The following is a 19,602-nucleotide window of genomic DNA, read 5'->3' as shown; positions in this document are numbered from 1 at the left end:
TGATGATCTTAAAGGTCTTTTCCAGCTTCCATGATTCTGTGAATCCACAAGACCTGCTCATCTGTCCTTGTTCAGGTCCTGCAGGGCTGTGCCTCTCAGTGGTGTAAGGTCCTGCTCTAGCTGACCATCACCAGTGCTTTTGGATCTCTTTGCCATTGGGAAGAAGCTGCTGCTGCTGCCTCCTGACAGCCAGTCCCAGTGTTTGCTCCTGGAGAGTATGGGATTTGGTGCTGGGAAATACAGCATCATCTGCTGGCTCTAAACCTGACAACAAGGGTAATTCCTGCACTGTAGTCGGAATCACTTTGATTCTTAAAGACTCTGTTCAGGGCTTTTGCTGCTAGAATTTAGGATTTTCAGAATTTCTGTACTCTGAAGAGGCATCCTTCTGTTGAGGTTCTTACAGTTACAGGTCTTCTCCTAAACAAGGCGTTTAGTTTCTCTGTGTTGTTGTTTCAATGAGTTATGCTGTCAGACTGGTCTCTATGTCATTTCAGAACCACTTTTTTAGGTTGCACACATTCTGCTCTAAGTTGTATCAACTCTGGGAGCTGCCTACTTTTGTGCATTGAAATATTTTCAAGTTTTAATCTGTTCTCCTAAGAAACATACTACTACTTCCACATATGTGCAGCTCTAGTCTGAGACTCATACTTTCTCCTGTATTATTTTGTATATAACTTGGAAAAAGCACTCTCACACTGAAGTCACCAGCTAGGCAAGATAGTGACTGGCAGATAGGCAGGAAGCAAGCTGCTACCCTGGGTGGTGATGAGTCTGATCACTGATGGGCACAGCACTGTCATTTGCATTTTTCACAGGAAATCTGCTCTTCGGTGGGGAATTGCAGTCTCTGAGAGAACCGGTAACAGATGATGCATTTATCTGTGCTGACTTTACTCATGACCATATCTGATATGTTACTCAGCTGTTCTTCCACCGTGTTTGCAAAGGAGTACTTTGCCTTCCTTTCAGTCATGTAGAAGGTAAATCAATGCTTGTACTAGGAAATCAGGAATAATGCAGCTCTGATCTCCTGGATGGGCTCACAGAGACAGACAAAGGCCTTGCTGTCAACTTTCAAATAAATCCCTTGCAGCAAATTATTTTCTTTCCTCCTTCCTCTTTGGAAAACTACAGAGCATTAACAACTTTAATAATAATTTCAAAAAGAACTAAAGGACACTGAGGATGACATTCCCTGGCTGGTGCCCAGTGATGGTTCTGTCCCAATCACCCATAACGAGGAGAACAGATGAAGCCTCCCGTGCCCTGCCCTGCCCTCCCCTCCCCTCCCCTGCTCTTGCTCTCCACAGGCATTTCCAAGATCACAAAGAGCAGCTGGGGGCTTTGGCCTCTCTACCTTTGGGTCTTGGCCACTTGTGCGTGACTATTTCTTGGGGAAATACTCAGTCTCATCAAATCCTGCAGGGCTGCAGGCAGTGAACCTGCCTGCCTCCAGTTGTGCTGCTGGAGAAAGCCAGGGTTCTGCAGTTGTGTTGCATTGGTTGCTCCCTTGCACGTGACTGACTAGCCCAACTAAAGCTCAGGTGTTAAATTGTGAACTGAAGTGCTTGTAAAACAGCCGCCTTACTCATCGTGCTGCTCCAGGGCATGCAATAGCATCCTGTCTTATCATGGTGACTGCTTTTGATCAAGTTGGTCCAATTAAGCTCAGATGACGGGAGAAGCGTGGCCTGCGAGAGGCAGCATGTCCAGAGCACCCTGCAATGGCCTGTGAGGTGTCAGCAGCCTGAGAGGCTGAGCAATCTCAAGCTCTCCTGTGCGCTGTGTTGCATCACCTCCAGCTCAGGTTGGACTGCTGGCTGTGCCTGCTGCCTCTGTCTTAGTGGAGAGGTCTGCTCCTCCAGAGAAAAGGTTCATTGCGGAGTGATGGGGTCCTTGGCTATTCCCACGGAACAATATTGTGTACTGCATCCAGCACTGGCCATGATATGACTGGTAAAACCTATAGAAGAAAATGTCCTCACATGGTCTCCTCACTCTTAACAACGTGTTTAGACTGTCAGCCTTTAACAAAACACTAGCACAAAATCATTTAACTTGAATTCAGGAACTAACCAGTTCATCCTTCCTTCTTCTTCAGAGCCCCATGACAGTTCTCCCTCAGCCCCTGTATAAGGCAGGAGCTCACTGGCACTCACCTCGCTGGCATCCATTTTTAAAAGTGTCTCAGACAGGGCTGTCTGTCCCCGTGGCTTTTATCGAAGCAATGACTTCAGTTCATTGGGTTTTTTTCACCATGATGAGAAATTACTCTGAAAAGACAGCCCTGCCTCCCACTAGCAATTGAATCGCATGAGCACAGAATGTGTCAGGGTGTGTAATCTCACCTCTGCCCTGCGTTGCTGGAGGCCTCTGCATTGCCACGTGCCTGTTGCTGTGCTGGTGCTGTGTAGATTCTGCATCACAGCAGCCCAGTCCCAATTCCAATTGCTTAAGATCTAAGTGCTGGGGTGTGCAACTGGGATGCAGGAAAACTTTTCTTGAATAACTTAGCAACATGACGTGGGACAAATGAAGTCACCAAGTGCAGCCTAATATGGTTCTTTCTTCTGGACCTTGCTTAATAGCCAGTAAATGACAATACAGGGATTGGGAGGCAATGAGTAACCTGTCAGAGGCCCACTTGCTATTCACTGGTGTCTCCCTTGCACCTTGCCATGGAGCAGTTGGACTCAACATGGCAAGAGTTGATGTGGTCCTTTGTGTGAACTTCCTTGAAGCTGGTAAGTTCCTGGAGAGCCTTACACCTCACCACTGCAAAGTTTATAGGGTTGGTTGTGTGTTCCAGTTGCCTTCCATAGGGCACTCAGTAGTGCTGACCCTGCCCTTGAAGTGGTTGTGAAAATAACAAACAAATTAACAAAGGTAAAATAAATATTATAGGTAACAGGAACTTGTCTCTCTGTCACCTGGGTAGGTGGTGGGCAGGGGAGCTATTCTGTGTCAGGCCTGATAACCCCATGCTTGATTCAGAGACTTTGTGCATGGAAGGCCTCTTAGTATGTTATCATGATAGCTCAATGTGATTAGTAATTAGCATCCTTAAGCAGATTCAGAGTGGCTATGGTGGGATAATCTGGCATGGTTTTCCTTCTGGTGTTTCATGGCACTGTATTTGCACTTCTCTTCCTTTGTGGCTTTCACATGTTAATAATTTGGGGACGACAGTTTTAATCTTCAGAAAGAAGCATGTCTTCCTCTGAATCACTTTGTAAGGAAATGAATAGCAGTCATGGTTCCCATGTTTCAGTGGCATGCCACTTAAAATTTGGAATACCTAACACCTTTTCCAAAATTAACCACAACTGGGATCAAGGTGCACACCAATATATAAATAATATAGCAACAGTCTATGAGCAATGACGGGTGTGGCTTCTATTTATGATTCAGAAAACATAATGAGCTCTGTGGATGAAAATAGGCATTTGGGTGGGGATTATGCAAGGCCCGAATTACGATGCAGGATGGGTGGGGGTAACACCTCTTTCAGTTTACAAATGCTAATCACAAGCTCAGCAGCCAGAAATTTCTGCACTGCTATTTAACGAATATTAATAAGTATAATTAAATGTTGTGTGTTAGATTTTCAGTGCCAGGAAGCTGTGTGAAACAGAACATTTGCTGTATGTTTTCAGTTTTAAATGAATATAAACTGTTCTGAAAAGCAAGCTGACAGGAAATGAAAAGATTAGCCTACTTTAAAAACAAAAGTTTACCCTAGGAACGCTGAGTACACCCAAAGAAAATCAATAGGTTACCTAACTGCAGAGTGCCTACAAGCAGATAAAATGAGGGTTTACCTTCATCTCCAATTTCCTTCTTGACATAATCCAGAGAGTATGTATTTAACATACAGATTATAATAATATTAAAAGTGTTTATAAGGGCCACAGTCTGTAATCATGAGTTTGAAGGTTGGGAATTCCACCATGACTGATCTGGCCATCATCTTAACCCTGCATTCTTGACAAGACTTGGTTTGAACACCATCAGCAACTACTCTACTATAATAACTGCCCTTGCAAAATTGGTGTCTTTGTCCTGGACTAGAAGGATGCTTTCCTTTATCATGTCAAACGTAACATTTCACTCAGACTGCTTAAAAACAAAACCAAGGCTGCAGCAGGAGCAAATGTAATGTTGTTGAGTGCTCTTCTGCAGTTTCAGGACGGTAGTAATTGTGCCTGTTGCAGTCTGGGAGTGAATGGAAAACTTGATGACAGCAACAACAATCGGTACATTTAAATGACTGCAGATTTTAATTATGTCGTCAATCAGCATACTTCCGAATCAGGTTTATTTTCTGGTTTATCTCTTGTGATGCAAAAGAAGCTGATGATCAGCTACAGCTCTGTGTTACTTACAGACTTTATCTGTTTAACAGCAAGTTAATATGGTGAAGTTAAGCTAATGGGTTTTTCAAGTCACCTGGTACCAACACAGCCTCTTCTTTTCAGGAAAACGTATAGTGAGGCAAACATTCTTTCCATTAGTACCAGCCAGACTCAGCTCCTCTGGGTTGATTTGCCAGTCTGAGACTCGCTGAGTAAAGGGTGTTCTGCCAACACACAGCAGCCAAGCAGCACCAGGCAACACCAACCCTTACCCAGGGTGAATATGACAGATGCTTTTTGCTGTCACTCGTTACTCTGTGCTTTTGCTTGTGCTATCAACGGTTTTGAGCCTGGGGGAGAAGTCACCCAGGCACCCCCCTCCCATTCTCACCAGCTTTGCTGCCAGACACATCTCAATGATCCTGAGTTCACCTTAGGGTTGTGCTGCATCCAGCCCTCTGGAGTTTGTTGTGGTACAACCCCTTTGCCCCAGCACAGCTGCTGCCTCCTGACACCAAAGAGTCCTCAGTGATATGGCTGGGTGGTCACAACAGTGCTCCTGAGGCAAGAAGGAGAATGCTGAGGGCAGGGAGAGCAGTGTGGCTAACCTGCTCCTTGAATCAGGAGGCTGTGAGCAGCATTGCCTTTCCACACATGAACATCTTTCTTCCGTGCTTTAACACAAATTCCTTGACTCTGTGAACTTCAGTTTATCACGTTGATAACCGCTTTGAAGTGTGATTATTCCAGTCAAATCTAGCTGGCAAGGGGCTTACTTCTCAGAGGCAAGCTGTCAGGCCTTGCCCAGGTGAGTCCAAACTCTAAATATTCAAACGTGATCAGGCTGTTGCAAAAGCATGTTGTGTCCTGACAAGTCTTATCATGTGCCAGGGGATGAGCAGAGAAATGTCTTCTGGCCAGAACTTGCAAAGCTTCCCCCACAGCTCCTACAGCCTTAATTACTCACTTGGAAAACAAAATACAGTTTTTGGATCATGCAAAGAACAGGAATCTGATGTGTGAGAATATATGCAAGGCTTCCACCTGCTTTTGTCAGTGACCCCTTCACAGAAAGAACAACTGAATTGTGGACCAAGTCCTCAGGGAGACCTTGTTACTACAGAATTTAAAAGATAAAACAGCCAAGTTACTTAAACACCGTAAGACTTGCCTGTAGGTTACTTTCCTTGTACTCAAGAGGCATGTGAGCTCTGTAACCTGTTTGAATGTCTTGCTCACAGCCAAGGAGTTCCTTGCTTAACTTCTGAAATGTTAACTTCTTAACATTGTGCTGTAACTCAGCTGACACACAGCTCACAAGAGGGGAGCTAACATCATTACAGCAACTTTTTTTTTAATACTCAGGACTGAGTAGCCAATACCAATATCTCAGGAAAGGAGCATGCAATTTATTTTCCTAGGAGAGAAACAAATGGAGGTTAGGTTAAGTCTTAACTGTTTTAGGAATTTCACAAAAGGTCATGTAAGACCATTCAAAAGCACAAGTTTTATAACGGTTTTAAGCTTTTCAGCACTTAAATATGAAAATAAGCTTGTACACAGAAGCAGCTCAATTAAAAATCCTTCTGCTGCTATATTAGCTGGTTTATAGGGAACCATGTCTACTGCTAACAGAAGGGAAAATACGCAGGTCTGGAGGTACTGTAACAAATACCCTATTTTATACCAGATATGTTTGGGCTAGAATGGGGAGGGGGAGGTTTGAGTATCAGGAATGGAGTGGGGCCCCGAGGCAAAAGCCAGGAGAGATTTGTAGGGCAGTTGCTTTGGTTTAGATGGAGTTCTACTCGAATGACAACTACTGAGTCTGTGCCAGCTCTAACAGTCTACAAGGCAAGAGCTGCAGCTTGGCAGCGGTGACCTGGTTGCTGCAGCAGTGATGGTGTAACTGAGAGGGTACGTTATTTTGGGGTCCTAGAATTGCAACCTTCCGTTTAAATATGAGCAGTTTTAAGTATAAATTTTACCTTTTCCATGTGACAAAAATCCAGGGGGTGGAGGGAAAGCAGAGCTTTCTGTGGGCTGAATATGATAGCTGACAGCCTTGCACAGGATTAGGTAACTTGTTTACATTTTGAAGCCAATCTGCATGGGCTCTTAGTGCTGTGGCACAGCAGTAGGTGTTTAAGCACCTTCCTAAATGAAGCTCAGCAATCCTTCAAGGTATAAGAGCCAAGGGGTTGGGCATTACTGAAAAACTGCATCTGACATTTTTCACATCCCGTAAAATGCCAAGGATGGTACCCTGTTTTATTCTGAAAAAAGCCCACTGACAGAAACATCCACACTGCCAGATCAAGGCAAGTATTTACCTGCAAAGTTGTGTGATGCTTTCTATCTTCAGTAACCTTATCCATGGCTTGCATACTATGGTGAAATGCACTTGCTTTGTGGTAAGTATTCACAATTTCTATCCCCTCTTAACCATGCTATTTTTTACCAGGTGAGAAATTGAAGACAGGAACACTACTGCCCTTTCCCTTCTGTACAATGGTGGCTAACATGCTATAGGTGACTCTAGAAAAAACCAAAATCATTAATAATGTTAGGCCAGATAACTTAATCTTACAGGATGTTTTATTGTCAGCACAAAACTATAGATACCATGCTTCCAGGTAGTAAGGTGGAATTAAAACTAATGGTGTGCAGTGTGACCTATTGAACACTTCTACAAAAATCTTAATTCTAATTAAATGCAAGCTGAACATCTGTTGCACATTTAACACTACTGACTTCGAACTTTCCAGTAAATGCAGAACTAAAATGCACAATTGCATACACTATTCAATAAAGCAAAAACCAAAATGTATCATAAATAAGTATTTTATAACTTTATTAAACTCAAGACATGACAATATTCAAAATACAAAGTGAATTATTTTTTATTCAATACTGTACACAATGCAGAAATATCAGTGCATTTCTATAGCATGTATTTCACCTTCATTTAGTTTGTACTAAAACAAATAAAAAGTAAGCTTTAAAATAGCTCAAACATCTCATTCAGCAGTTTAAACTGTAAACACCTTGTTTACTTCTGTTAGGAGGAACACAATCTTCTGTACCCCTGTTAATGAGCACCCTTTCTCTTGTGCTTATCTGTAAGAGAATAAATGTAACCAAACTGAGCACAAGAAACTACTAAGGTGGCACCTCAGTGAACTTCAGTGAATGGCTGAGGCACAGTGAGGAAAAATTAAACAGCAAGAAGCAGCATCTGAAGCAGCAAGAGATGGGACTGACACTGTTCATAAATGGAATCATGTTTTTTCCTCATGTTTTTTACCCTCCTCCTCCTCCCCTAAAATACTGAACAGAAACCACAACACAAGACCAGCTTGTGCTGTGTTTCTGTATTTAATACAGTCATAATTTCAGACTCTAGGTGAGCACATAGTTGTTACTGCCTACCTAATAGCAACCCTGTGGCTGCTCAGGACACATTCACACATTTCTAGGATCCAGCAGGAAAAGAGCAGCAGCAGAGGCTTAGCAATAGCTGGTCCAAGTCTCTTCTAGGAAAAACTGCAAAATTGAGCCAAGTGTGTCTAGCAAGTGAATTCACAAAACCTAACTCACTTTAAAAGTCTATTAGCATCAAATTAATTTTTAAGATAGATTAATCTTTCAAAATGCACTTCCAATACGCCTGCCAAGTCTTGAAGTGGGTATCAGATCTTGCAGTTACCTTCTTATCAGGCTGACATATCCTAGTAAAAGAAGACAGTCTGTTCTCAGTAGAATTACTGTGTAAAAAATTTTGGAAAATATCTGATACAAAAGCTGTACTGCATTACTTGGTCTGTTGTCTACTTTATAAGTGACTCTTAAGCAAAGACTGATTTTTTAAATTTTTTTTTTTAATAATGTGACTACCAAATACGTTCATCTAGGTAGCATACAACTGGCCAACTGTGACTATCCCTCCATGTCTCTTCAGGATCTTTGTAGGTTTTCAGCTTACATACCAAGACAAAAAAAAAGTCTTAAGGAACATATCAAATATATGCAGCATAAGAGGACTTTACCATCCACTTTCCAGTTCTCAGAGGACAAACTGCTCCTACTTCATTATCTGTGAACCATAAGAACTTTGCAACATGATAAAGTTCAGCTCCATCCCAAACAACTGAGCTGAGACTGTGCTCCCAGACACTAAGGGGAAACCACGTAGGACAGGTGTTTTCGTTTCAGGGGACCACCTATGTCCATTCTGGGTTTTGAGTCCAGTTTTACTGGGGCTGAGGTGGCTGTGCAGTCACCAGACCAGGACTGAACCTCAGTGTTAGAGCTCCTCTCCTCTGCTTCTCTGAAGAATTTCTCATACTTGTCCAAATATGGAGGTCTCTCTGGTAGCAGATAGTAGTGCGTTGAACTGGCCTTCTTACCATTTTCAATAATTGGAAGAATGCAAGGGACCCTATTTGAAGATCCTTCACTATTTTGTCTTTGTAGAGCTTTGCTGCTGACATACTTAGGATCAGGTGCAAAGCTCTGGGTGGGGGGCATAACCCCATTGAGGTATGATGGAAGGCTTTTGGGACTGGGGGTACGGGAATTGCTGCGTGACAAAGGTTCTCGGGGGGGTACTTTGGGAGGCCTGTCTTCATCACTGTACGCACTGGAAGCGACTTCTGCTGACCACCTTCTGTAGTCTGGTTTGAGAGCCCTTGGGGGTATGGGAACCCTTGGTGGAATCTCTGGTTTATCTTCATCAGAAGTTGGAGACGACCTGTTTAAGTGTCCAGTTAGTCTTACTATGGGTTTATTGAGAGATCCAGCTGGCCCGGAATGGGACCTTCGCAGGCGTCGATGCAGCTGCTGTGGAGGAGGATAAATACTGGATATGTACACATTTAGGCTTTGTGTAGGGTTGGCATCTTCTGGTTTTGGTCCTGTTGGAGTATCGAAATATGCATAGTTGATTTGTCCACAGCCCCTAAAGCTCCGACGGCTTGGAGCACTGGATTTAAAAGGGGGAAGTTCATAATCTTCTAACAAAAAGTCAGTATCTGAGCTAGTCAGGAATTCTACCTCTTTGTCAACCTCATCTGGAGTAAAGTGTTCAGATATAGGCAGAGGGGGTAATGGCCTGGAGCTGCGATCATTAGAAGATGCAGACAGAAATTGAATTGGTCCATTTTTTATTGGCATGTGAGGAGGTGTTTCTTCAGAAACACAGCCCATGGTTAATGACAGTTTACTAAAGCCAGGAACAAGATGGTCGTCGTATCTTGAAACTGACTGTTCATTTTTGGGACTTACAGGAGGTGGACTGGATTTCTGAGATGGGACTTGGATGCAACTTCCAGCAATGTGGTCATTCATGGAAGCCTGGTTGGAAGAGTGCCCTAAAAAGGTGAGAAATTCTTAGAGACACTTTTCTAAGTAACACTACAGCACATGACTTTGCCACTGTATATTTAGTTCCTTCTAATGCAACAGTAAATAATGTCTGTTTAATGTCTCCAGGTAGTGAAATGCAGGTATTACAGATCTTATCTGGTCATGTATTTATGCACTTAGTTAAGATAGCAGCAGAATATCTTATTGCTTTAGACCAGTGTTCCAGTTAAATGAGGTAGTTCAAGAGACTCCACGCATAAGCAAGAGAGCTACAAAGATCCCAGCATAGGACTACAACAGAACAACTGGTTTTTATACCAAGTATTTTTTCTGTCCAAAGTGTAATGGCAACTCAGAGGCCTCCTATGTACAAGGCGAATGGGAGTGTGTGTGTGTTTTTGTTTAACTCGATCGTGTTATTTCAAAGTGGTTTTGTTGGTTGGACCTGAACAGGAGCACTTTCCTGAGCTGCCAACAGGGGGCAGCGCGGCCCAGCCGGGAGCGCGTCGGTGTCAGCGAGGCCCGCAGGGTTTTCCCAAGACAAATCCCTTACACTTCCCAACACGTATGTGTCAGACTTTGTACTTACCAATGGATGGCAAATGTTGCTCGGTTGATGGGTTTAAATTATATGTCACTGCTATAGGGTCCACATTAAAGAAAGCACTAAAAAAAAAAAAGAAAAAAAAAAAGCCTTCACTGTAAATAAACCATAGGTCTGTACTGGCACAAGTATTCGTAACATTCATTTCATATACTTGAAGATGCAGTAGATAAATTTTAGCCTCACTCACTTTTCAAATCCACTGTGGGTACCCCAGCAGGTTTTCAGACTGCCCATGCCTTGACTGGTGTGAAGAAATCCGGTTTTTAATGGGACTCTCATCTCCTGAGCAGCAACCCCTGCAGTTGACATCGTGCAGTGTTCTCTGAGGATGTCTCACAACCCTTGATATTCAGGACTTGGCAGGTTTCCTGCAGTTTTCATTCCCTTCAAGAGAGAGGACATAAATATCAGAAATGCAAACTTGATGTTCCATCTCTCATCGGAAATTTCATTATTCAAGGAATTAATATAGCTCTGTAGGAAGGCCTTCTGTCCTAATACTTCCAACTGGAAAACTTGACCATACTGCTTGTTTTGAGTCTGATTGCAAAATTAAAGTACAGAACAGGCAAGTTCTCTCAAAAAGCTAAACTGCATAGAAAAAAAGCATAGGAAAAAAGGAAAAATATGTTAAGGTATTGATATATGGCAATTGTGTATCCACAACTTCAGTTCTTGAACACAGACTACTAGTTATTTATGTACAAAAAGTTTTTAAAGCTTTTTAGAACAATCTAGCCTTCTAGTAGCTATCTTCAGTCGTATCTTTCTACTAAAGATTTTAGTTTCCAGTGTAGCCAACATGTAGTCTGCTGTTAAGTATTATCTTCCATAGCCTTTGCTCCAATAAACAGCATTATTGACTACTTGAATTAGAATTCTGAAACTTATTTTACATAAAACAGTAACTATTCTTAACAAACGTAAGTGTTAAGATACTTCAAAACAACCTCAAGTCTTGTAGCTATTTCAAACAAATTGGAAATCTAGTGATTTGAAATAATCTCAGCTGAAACTGCCCTGCTGCATTCAAATCTATTTTGAATGTGAGAAGAATGCTTAATCTGGCCCATTTACAATAGAAAAAATGTGTTGGCAATTGCTATATATTGAGTAAGTAATCACAGTCTACAGAACAAATTGACTCACAGGACTTTGTTTAGAAAATTCATCAGGGAGGGGAAGGGGCAATGTAAAATTAGTCAGCATTCTGAAGGCAGGCTATAAAAAAGACAATAAAAAAGATGTTCTCTGGGTCTCTGCTTCATCTACACAAATATCCTAAATTCAGCAAGTGCAATACGGTCTGTTTAAAAAAAGACACAAAAAACCTACCAAACCAAACCTCACCCAAAACAGTTTAATTTGTATCTCTCTTGAGAATCAATACCATGACCATATAATATTAATGTGAATTTCTCCATACCCTTCCACCAAAAGAATTCCGTCTAAAGAAAAGTCAACCAACAACTGAGGGCTGGCTACATCAGTGCTCAGCAAACATGGCAAGAAAACCCCTTCAGAGTGTGGTACTGCAAAAAATGCAGTACAGACACAGGTAGTAGCTTATGGTTATGGTAAATCTGCCCATTCTATGCAGATGTGTAACCTTCCTTTTCCTTTAGGAGGAAAGATCCATTATACTTGTCTGCAGCATGAGGGATGGGCAGACTCCTAAGCAGGACTGTAAACCAGGTGCCTGAGGATTAGTTTGCAATCCAGCATCACTATTTGCAGTTTATAAACAACTGTTTGAGAAAAAACAACTCTGCTGTGCTCTTTCGATTTTGAATTGGGTCCAGTATTGATCATCTTAAGAAAACAGTAGCTTCTGACCATGTGTACATTTATGATATGTGAGATGTAATCCCATTCTCTTTAAAAGTGTGATGGTTTTCTTAATAATGACTGTCTGTGTCAACAGAAGTGGGATTGTTTTAGTCACTGCCAGATACCAAATATATTTTAGGCAGGCATTTCAGAATAACTCTAGACAGGAGACTTTAATAGAAGTGAACAGGGGCCAAACCAGTGTTCTATGTACTGCAGCACAGCCCTACTTCATTCAGCCCTCCTGATTTTAGTAAAGACCATGTTCTTCCTCTTCAGACAACCTCCTTAAAAAGCTAGCTTAACCCTGGAAATTTTTGCATAACACAGTTAAGTTGGACACCTCCCAGTAACAGGAACTGCAGATATTTCATAGCAAAATGAAATAAAAACACGGAGTCCCGGGAAGCAATAACATAGTCCTGTAAGTGCAAGCAGAAGCACTGTATACAGGGGAGCAGAACACTAGAGAGACCCACTTGTCAAAATGACTTAAGCAGCACAGTACACATACAGCACCAATTCTAAAATTACTTATCAACATAATTTCCAAATAAAACATCCATCTTATCAGCCCACACTGTATTGAGCAGTGATTTTTTGTGCCTCACAGATCCTATCCTATTAGCAGCAAATCTACAAAAGAAATTAAGAAAATTCATTACAGAACTTAAGAGAGCTTAAGGCTAATGCCTGCTGTCCATTTCAGTATTTCTGAAGTCAAACGCAAGTCACAAGTTAAAAAAGCACTGGTACAGAACACTGATTAGTCAGCAAATGATCATACTCCACCTCAGTCTGTGTACAAGATCTGGCAAGACCATGAGACATTGATTATGATATATAAAATGAGAGGAGGGGGAACAACTTCTGTAGTTTGAGAGCACATGTAAGGTGCTAGCTGTGATAACATACAACCCTTGCAGGGCTTGTTAAGAAGCCCAACCTCCACCAAATCCCACGCCTAAACCACTACTAGTAATTACTGTGTCAGCTTTCTGAATGCTGTCTAAATCTCAGCTCTCAAGACTGATAGTTGCACAATCACCTCTCTGAAATCTCTCTGGAATGCTAAGCTCAACATCTGAAACAGACTTAAATATTTACATACTCTAGGAAAAGGTGATTTTCACTTGTTTCAATAAGTCTTTACTTTTTAAAAATAAAGCACAAATTATATAGCCATAAAACTTCCTTCATTCATCAATGACCTCTTTGCAAATTCACAGGTGATTTGCCTTGACATTTCAGAGAGTTATGAAACCGTCCTCTGTGCCTTTAAGCTAGGATATCAGGAGAGGTAGTGCTCTTTCACTAAACCACCTAGTTACTCTTTCAGTGGAGTCTAGAGTTGGTGCTTGTATTTTAAAACATGCATAAGCTTGTCTGAAGACAGTATCTTAAGAGGGAGACATAAGAACATGTAACTGAGTACAGACTTTGTATTTTAGACAGCATGCTCTTACTAAAGCTGAGTAGTACGTACTCTATTCTAGTAATTGGTTTAAAAAAATTACAAAAGTCAGTCATGAAGATATAAACAACAGTTTTCACTGTTAACTGCTGTCCCAATTCTGCGTCCTTAAAAGTTTAAGGATCTAGACTTAACCATAAATAACATCAAACTGTATTTGCTAAAGAAAATGGACACTACACAGTAATGAAACATTCTTGATCTCACATTTGTGTGCTGTTCATTTGCACTGAATGAGCTTTCAGTTACTCTGCTTGTCTGACCTAGTTATGCACAGTTTATGGCATTTAGGAAGGTCGAAGCACTTTTGAAGATGTTACAGTTTGTGTTATTCAAAAGAAACGGAGTACAAACAAAAACTATGGCTGGTGATTTCTACAGGGCATTTACAAGACAAGGCAATCTGAAGGTTTGTTGGTGCTTTAAGAAGCTACTGACACCATTGCCTGTAAAGGTAACAGTGCAAAGGAGTGTAATCATCCAGGTCTGCTTGTATTAACAAAGATGAATAACACCAAGTATTGGAGATTATATTGATTTTAAGATTTTTTTTTTACAAAGACAAATATACCTTCAGACTTCAACTGGATGGCTATGTGTAAGCTGAAATTAGTCAAATGTATCTATAAACAGTTAGGGTATCTGCATAGTGAGAAATGTGGAAAGATTTTTGTGGTAAGATGAATTACAGCAAATATCCCAAACATACCATTTTCCTACAGATACATAATAAATACTTGTGTTATAACAATAGTAATCCTCTGTTTAGAAACTAAGAAGCATGTGCATATATTTTAGCTCAACACCTATCACTAATCACACACAGAATCTTGTTACTCTGTTCCCTGTTCTCCCAGCTCCAATGCAACCAAATATTTGAGGCAAGTCAAGTTCATAACAAAGAAAACCTTTCTGGTATGCACAGCAGACCAAAGCATGCTCTAGAATGTTTCACTTAATGGGTATGGAATACAGCAATTTGCTGTACAGATTTCTGAATGCCAGTACAGACTTCAGACAGGTTTTATAAAGGCAACACTCTTGACAAGGAGCTTACATACTTGTTGTAAGAAATGGGAAAGAGGGGAAGAAAAAAAATAAGACCTACTTACCCCTTTTGGGAGGGGAAGAAATGTGTCTACCTTAAATCCACAACCTATTTTTGCTCACCTTGCCACCACATTATCTTTAACAAATCTCAGGAGCAATTCACAGGAGGAGGGGCACATTTTTGCACTACAAGTCATCCACTCCAGCTAGCTGTTCCTTATTTGACAATGTGATGTAATTTCCTTCTTCTCCTCTGACTTTCTATTTAACATTAGTACCTGAGATAGAGCCACCCCTTTTAATACTTAAGTATTTCAGACTTCCAACTGGACTTTAAAAACATAAGTGCTGTTAATATACTTTCTGGAGCTCCAAATACTTTAAAAAATGTTAAAACTTCTGTTTCTCTAGATCTTATCCCTCAAGTACTTCTGTCTTTGTAGCTAGATGAATACTGAGTAACCAACACTTAGCAGAAACAGCCTCATAAGAAGGTTAGTTTAAATCTATTCATTTAATAAATAATTAGATCTTCTTTACTATGCACCAAACCTCCACAGTGCAGTTCAGTATCCCTCTGAGTCACAGACTAAAGCATGCTCAGATACAGGCCTCAGAAGATATTTCCATTCATAGGAATTATATTCTTTACAGTTATTGTATAAATTAATTACATTCTTAACTTTGAGATATTTTTCTACACATTCTGCCAGCCAGAACTGGACCATTCTGTGGCAAAGAATTTAAGAATATGATCACTTAGTAAACAGTCAAATCATGGGTGCTTGCAAATAAAACTAATCCTATGGGTATACAACAGACAAATCAACTGAACAGCAGACAAACTCTGTATTTGGATTGTAACAGTCAGCTATTTGGAATATATTCAAAGAACCACAGTTCATCAAGGAGTTTAAGTTCAGTTAAAATTTGGGCTACCATTTCACAGTCCTACACAGCAAATGGGAGTAACTGGTAAACTGCCAGTAGAAAACTAATAATTAAATAGCAAGACAATTGCCTTGCCTCTGCTTGTCAGATTTCAGATGCATGCTTAAGGTATGGTACTTCACCCTCCTGAAAATTTTAATGTGAATATAGACAGCTTACATTCAGGAAATAAAAATTCCTTTATAGCTGACTCAGAATCATAACCACAGTGTAAGACACACTGTGATAAGTTTTAATTCTCTTTTCCACTACCGAGAACTGGAACTGTTTTTCTCCGGAGTAATTCCCATACTGCAGAGCAGGGCAGACCTAGGGCTTCATCAAGAATATATGCCCCCACCTCAACAGATAAGTTTCTATTAAAAAAAAGAAAAAATCAGAAATTTGTGCCATATAGGTAAATTGCTAAGGAAAGAAAACTAGGTTTGTGCATAAAGTAAATTGAGTGAATAATACGGGTGAATTGAGCAGTTTAACTGGATTACAAATACAATTCACAAATGCATTTATGATGCAGAGGCATCATTCACCTGCCATTCCTGTATAACACAGACTCAGGTATTCCCAAAATGACCAAAGAGACCTTGCCCCCAGAGCCTTTCTCATCCAGTTAATATGTAATGAGGTACTGTTATCTTTGGATCAAGCATAAGAAATTTTTTGCTTATTGCTTCAGAATACTACACAGGGCCCTTGGTCTATGCTCCAGTGACAGGAGACCACTGAAGTCGCCAAGTCCCCCGGCCTGCTCGCTCTGCTGTCACATTCTCCACTGCCAATACTGAAGGGTACAGCGGTGTCTCCAGATTTAACCACCACAGACTGGCTATTTTAGAAAATCGAGGATAAGTGCGTAATGAGGTATTAAGTCACAAAGAAATGTTTATTCTAAATTAAGCCATCCTAAATTAGCGTGCGAAGCGCAGAGCCTGAGCGAGCCCACAGTGCGGTCTCTTGTTTACTCACAGGAGCGAGAGGAGCAGCTCGGATGCGAGTGAGAGCACACTGATACTGTTTCGGGTCAGGAAGAAAACGCGTGGCACGCCACGTTGGTTTCCAAGAATGTGGCTGCGGGCTCCGCTGACCCCGGGCGAGTCCCGTCCCATTTAGATGGGCTCCCGCCGCGGCGAGCGGAGCGGGTGTCGCACCGAGATCCCCCGCCAGCTCCGGGGCGAGCGGCGCCGCGGCGGGTCCGGCCCTGCTGCCCCCCCCTCCCCTCAGCACAGCAGCACAAAACGCGCTCCCGGCTCCTCCCGGCGCGCGCCACCGGGCCCGGGGCCGCCGCCACCCCTTCCGCCCGCCGGTGTGAGCTGCGCCGCAGCTCCGAGCCACGGGCTCAGCCAACCCCGGCGCCGCGGCCCGACCAACGCGGGTGTGCCGCCCGATCCACCAGTCCCCGCTCCTCTCCCCAGCGGCAAGACCCAGCACAGCCGGAATGGGCTGGCCCCGAGCCGCAGACAGGCAGCCCTGGTAAGCCGGCCGGGCCCGGGGGCCGCCATGGCCGCGAGGGGCGCGGGAGGTGCCGCCAGGGCCGTCACTCACCCCGACAGTGTCGCGCAGCTCCGCGCGGCCGTCGGCGCCACACGCATGCGCCACCCCAGCGCCCGGTCACTGCCGCGGCGCGCGCCGGCCGCCGCTCTTATGGAGGGGGACGGAACCGCGCGTGGCCCCGCCCCGCCTCCGCACGGCGGGCCCGTCACGGGAGGCCTTAAAGGGGCGGCGGCCGCGCGCGCTCGTGAGCGTGTGGTGGCGGTTTCCGGTTTTGCCGGGCGCGGGGGCCGCAGCGCTTCCCGGCGGGGGCCTGGGCGCTGGCGGTGCCGCAGCTGCTCCGCGCCCGCCAGCGGGAACGGCCCCCGGGGCGCCCTCCGGGCGGCGCCGCCCCCGCCTTGGCAGCCCCCCTCTGCCCGGGCCTGCGGGACCGGCCGCCTCCGGGCTCAGTGAGAGCGGCGTTCGCCAAGCGGGCTGCAGGCGGGGGTGAAGAACCGCGGGAGCCGAGGAGCTCGCGCTCGGCCGCTCACAGCGGCGGGACGGCAGCGCCTGCCTAGGGATGCTGAGGCAACGCTGCCCGGTTCGCCCGCGCTCGGCGTCCTGCCCTGGCCCTCTGTTTGGCGGTCCCTGGCCGGCGCGCTAATCCCTCAGGGGAACTGCCTGCTGCCTCCCGCTTCTTCTGTCCCTGGGTTTCCGTTTCCTCGGGCGGCAGTCATTCGTTCTGTCCTTCCCCGGCCTATCCCGGTCCTGTTCCCACCGCTGTCAGGGCACCTCGCTGCCCATCTCCGCGGGGAGCCTCCCTCCGCCTTCCCTGGGCTCGGAGCCGTTCCCCGCCGGCAGCAGGGAGCGCTCGCTCTCCCGGCCCGGCTCCCGAGCGGGCGGGCCTGGGGCGCGGGGCCCGGGCCGGGAGGGAGGCGGCGGCCGTGGCTCCCCGCGCTTCTCCCCGTCGCTGCCGCATGGTTTTCTCTCGTAAACGGGTCCGGGCGGTAAGGTGGGGCCAGGCCTTGCCCACGCGTGTGGTGACCGAGTATTTTGCAGTCACAGAATGTCCCTGTCCTTCAGTATTACCGTAAAGAGAGAAAACACCAAACCTTTCGTTGTTGTAGGAATTGGTCCTGTGAATGTCAGTTTTCTTGTAATAGGCATATTTGTGTTGAAATAAATCCACCTTCATGCGTAATGATTTATTTAGCATCTTTAGAAATTATGGGTGGGCTGTCACAGATTTGACAGAGTATTTTGTATCTAGACATAGATTTGTGGTGGTAAATAAACCGCAGTGGTCAGAACAGGAGGATTCATGGTGAAAGCTGCTGTTTAAAGACTTGTGAGTATTTATGGGTAATGCTGTTCGCTACAGCATAAACAATAAGAATCAGGCTTTTGATCAGTTTTGCTCTACAGTGCAGTCATTTCTTTGTAGGACAAAGAAATATCAATGTGGGACTCTTGAAACTCCCAGGAGTGAGAGGTGCTAACAATAGGATTAACAAAATGTGTCCTCTATCTACACCCTTTGAACTGGAATAGTTACTGATATCTTAAGAAAGAAGAATGCTTGATTTCACTGTATGATGTGGTGTATGTCTGCAGTTGACTTCTCTTTTCTCTTTGGTGTTTCTTTTGACCTCTGCTGAAAGTCCCCCAGCTGCCCTTGTTCTTTTGGACAACAAGATATACTGCATATTTTTATCATAAGAACTGTTGTACTGCTGTAAAAATACAGGTGATTGAGAAGAAAAGGCATGGCTATAAACTAGGAGAGATTTTCAGTGTGAAAAATGATGAAGAGGTCATCTAAAGTTGACTGGACATGTTATGGAGGTGAGAGAAAGTGAAAAGGATATAAGGGGAGGTAGAAGCCATCAAAAGGAAGGAGGGGAACCAAGGATGGGTTTGTGATTTTGATGTATTGGGGTACATGTAACAGAGACTGCAGGATGTTTGTGTTCTGGACACATGCTGGTGGCAGTGGCTTGTGCTGAACTGTACGTGCTCAAAGACTGCTTCCGAGTATTTGCTGTACTTCTATTGTTCTGGACTTAAAGACCGTGACTAATTGTTTCTGTGGATAAGCTGGCCGTACAACATGAGTTATCTCAAGTTTAAATTGTCCTGGTTGCACGAGGAGAGGAGAAAGTAATCTTTTTTTGGTTTTTTTTTTTTAAATTCTGGTGTGTTGATATACATACTGACTGATAGTGCAAACAGCCCTAAATGTTGTAATGAATGGATACAAAGGACAAATTTGTCTTTAAAATGTTTTTCAGAGTGTTGACATGACTTCAGCAGGACAAATTCCTGTAGTGCCTCTGTAGAGGAACATGAGGAATAATAGATGTTTGGCTTCTTTACTTGTTTATACCTGAGAATCTTTGATCCAGGAAAAGGTCTTCCTGGCATTCCTTGCAGGTGTTATCCTATGGCCTCTGTATTTCTATCTTCAGGTCTTGTTTTATTTTGTTAGATAATTT

General features: G+C 43.5%; 1 protein-coding gene and 1 long non-coding RNA gene across 3 annotated transcripts; one reads left to right on the top strand and one right to left on the bottom strand.

Annotated features, from left to right (window-relative positions):
• Positions 1 to 7,189: 7,189 nt before the first annotated feature.
• ERRFI1 (ERBB receptor feedback inhibitor 1) lies at positions 7,190 to 17,277 on the bottom strand. 2 transcript variants are annotated; one of them, XM_039563876.1, is made up of 4 exons: positions 17,183 to 17,277; positions 10,523 to 10,719; positions 10,318 to 10,394; positions 7,190 to 9,733 (listed from the first exon to the last, which is right to left on the bottom strand). In XM_039563876.1, exons 2-4 carry the CDS (start codon positions 10,642 to 10,644, stop codon positions 8,538 to 8,540), a joined length of 1,395 nt encoding a protein of 464 aa, XP_039419810.1. In that variant the 5' UTR covers positions 10,645 to 10,719; positions 17,183 to 17,277; the 3' UTR covers positions 7,190 to 8,537. The 2 variants fall into 2 exon arrangements, with proteins under 2 accessions (XP_039419810.1, XP_010404119.1); XM_010405817.3 differs by lacking the exon at positions 17,183 to 17,277 and adding an exon at positions 16,607 to 16,855.
• LOC120411104 lies at positions 9,658 to 11,207 on the top strand. Its single transcript, XR_005603518.1, has 2 exons — positions 9,658 to 9,741; positions 10,182 to 11,207. It is a non-coding gene; the product is annotated as an uncharacterized LOC120411104 (long non-coding RNA).
• Positions 17,278 to 19,602: the final 2,325 nt, after the last annotated feature.

The sequence above is a fragment of the Corvus cornix genome, chromosome 21, assembly GCF_000738735.6.
Source record: "Corvus cornix cornix isolate S_Up_H32 chromosome 21, ASM73873v5, whole genome shotgun sequence".
Classification (NCBI taxonomy): Eukaryota; Metazoa; Chordata; class Aves; order Passeriformes; family Corvidae; genus Corvus; species Corvus cornix.
Note: the sequence above shows the minus strand (reverse complement) of the source record. Positions and strands in the feature narration are given on the sequence as shown.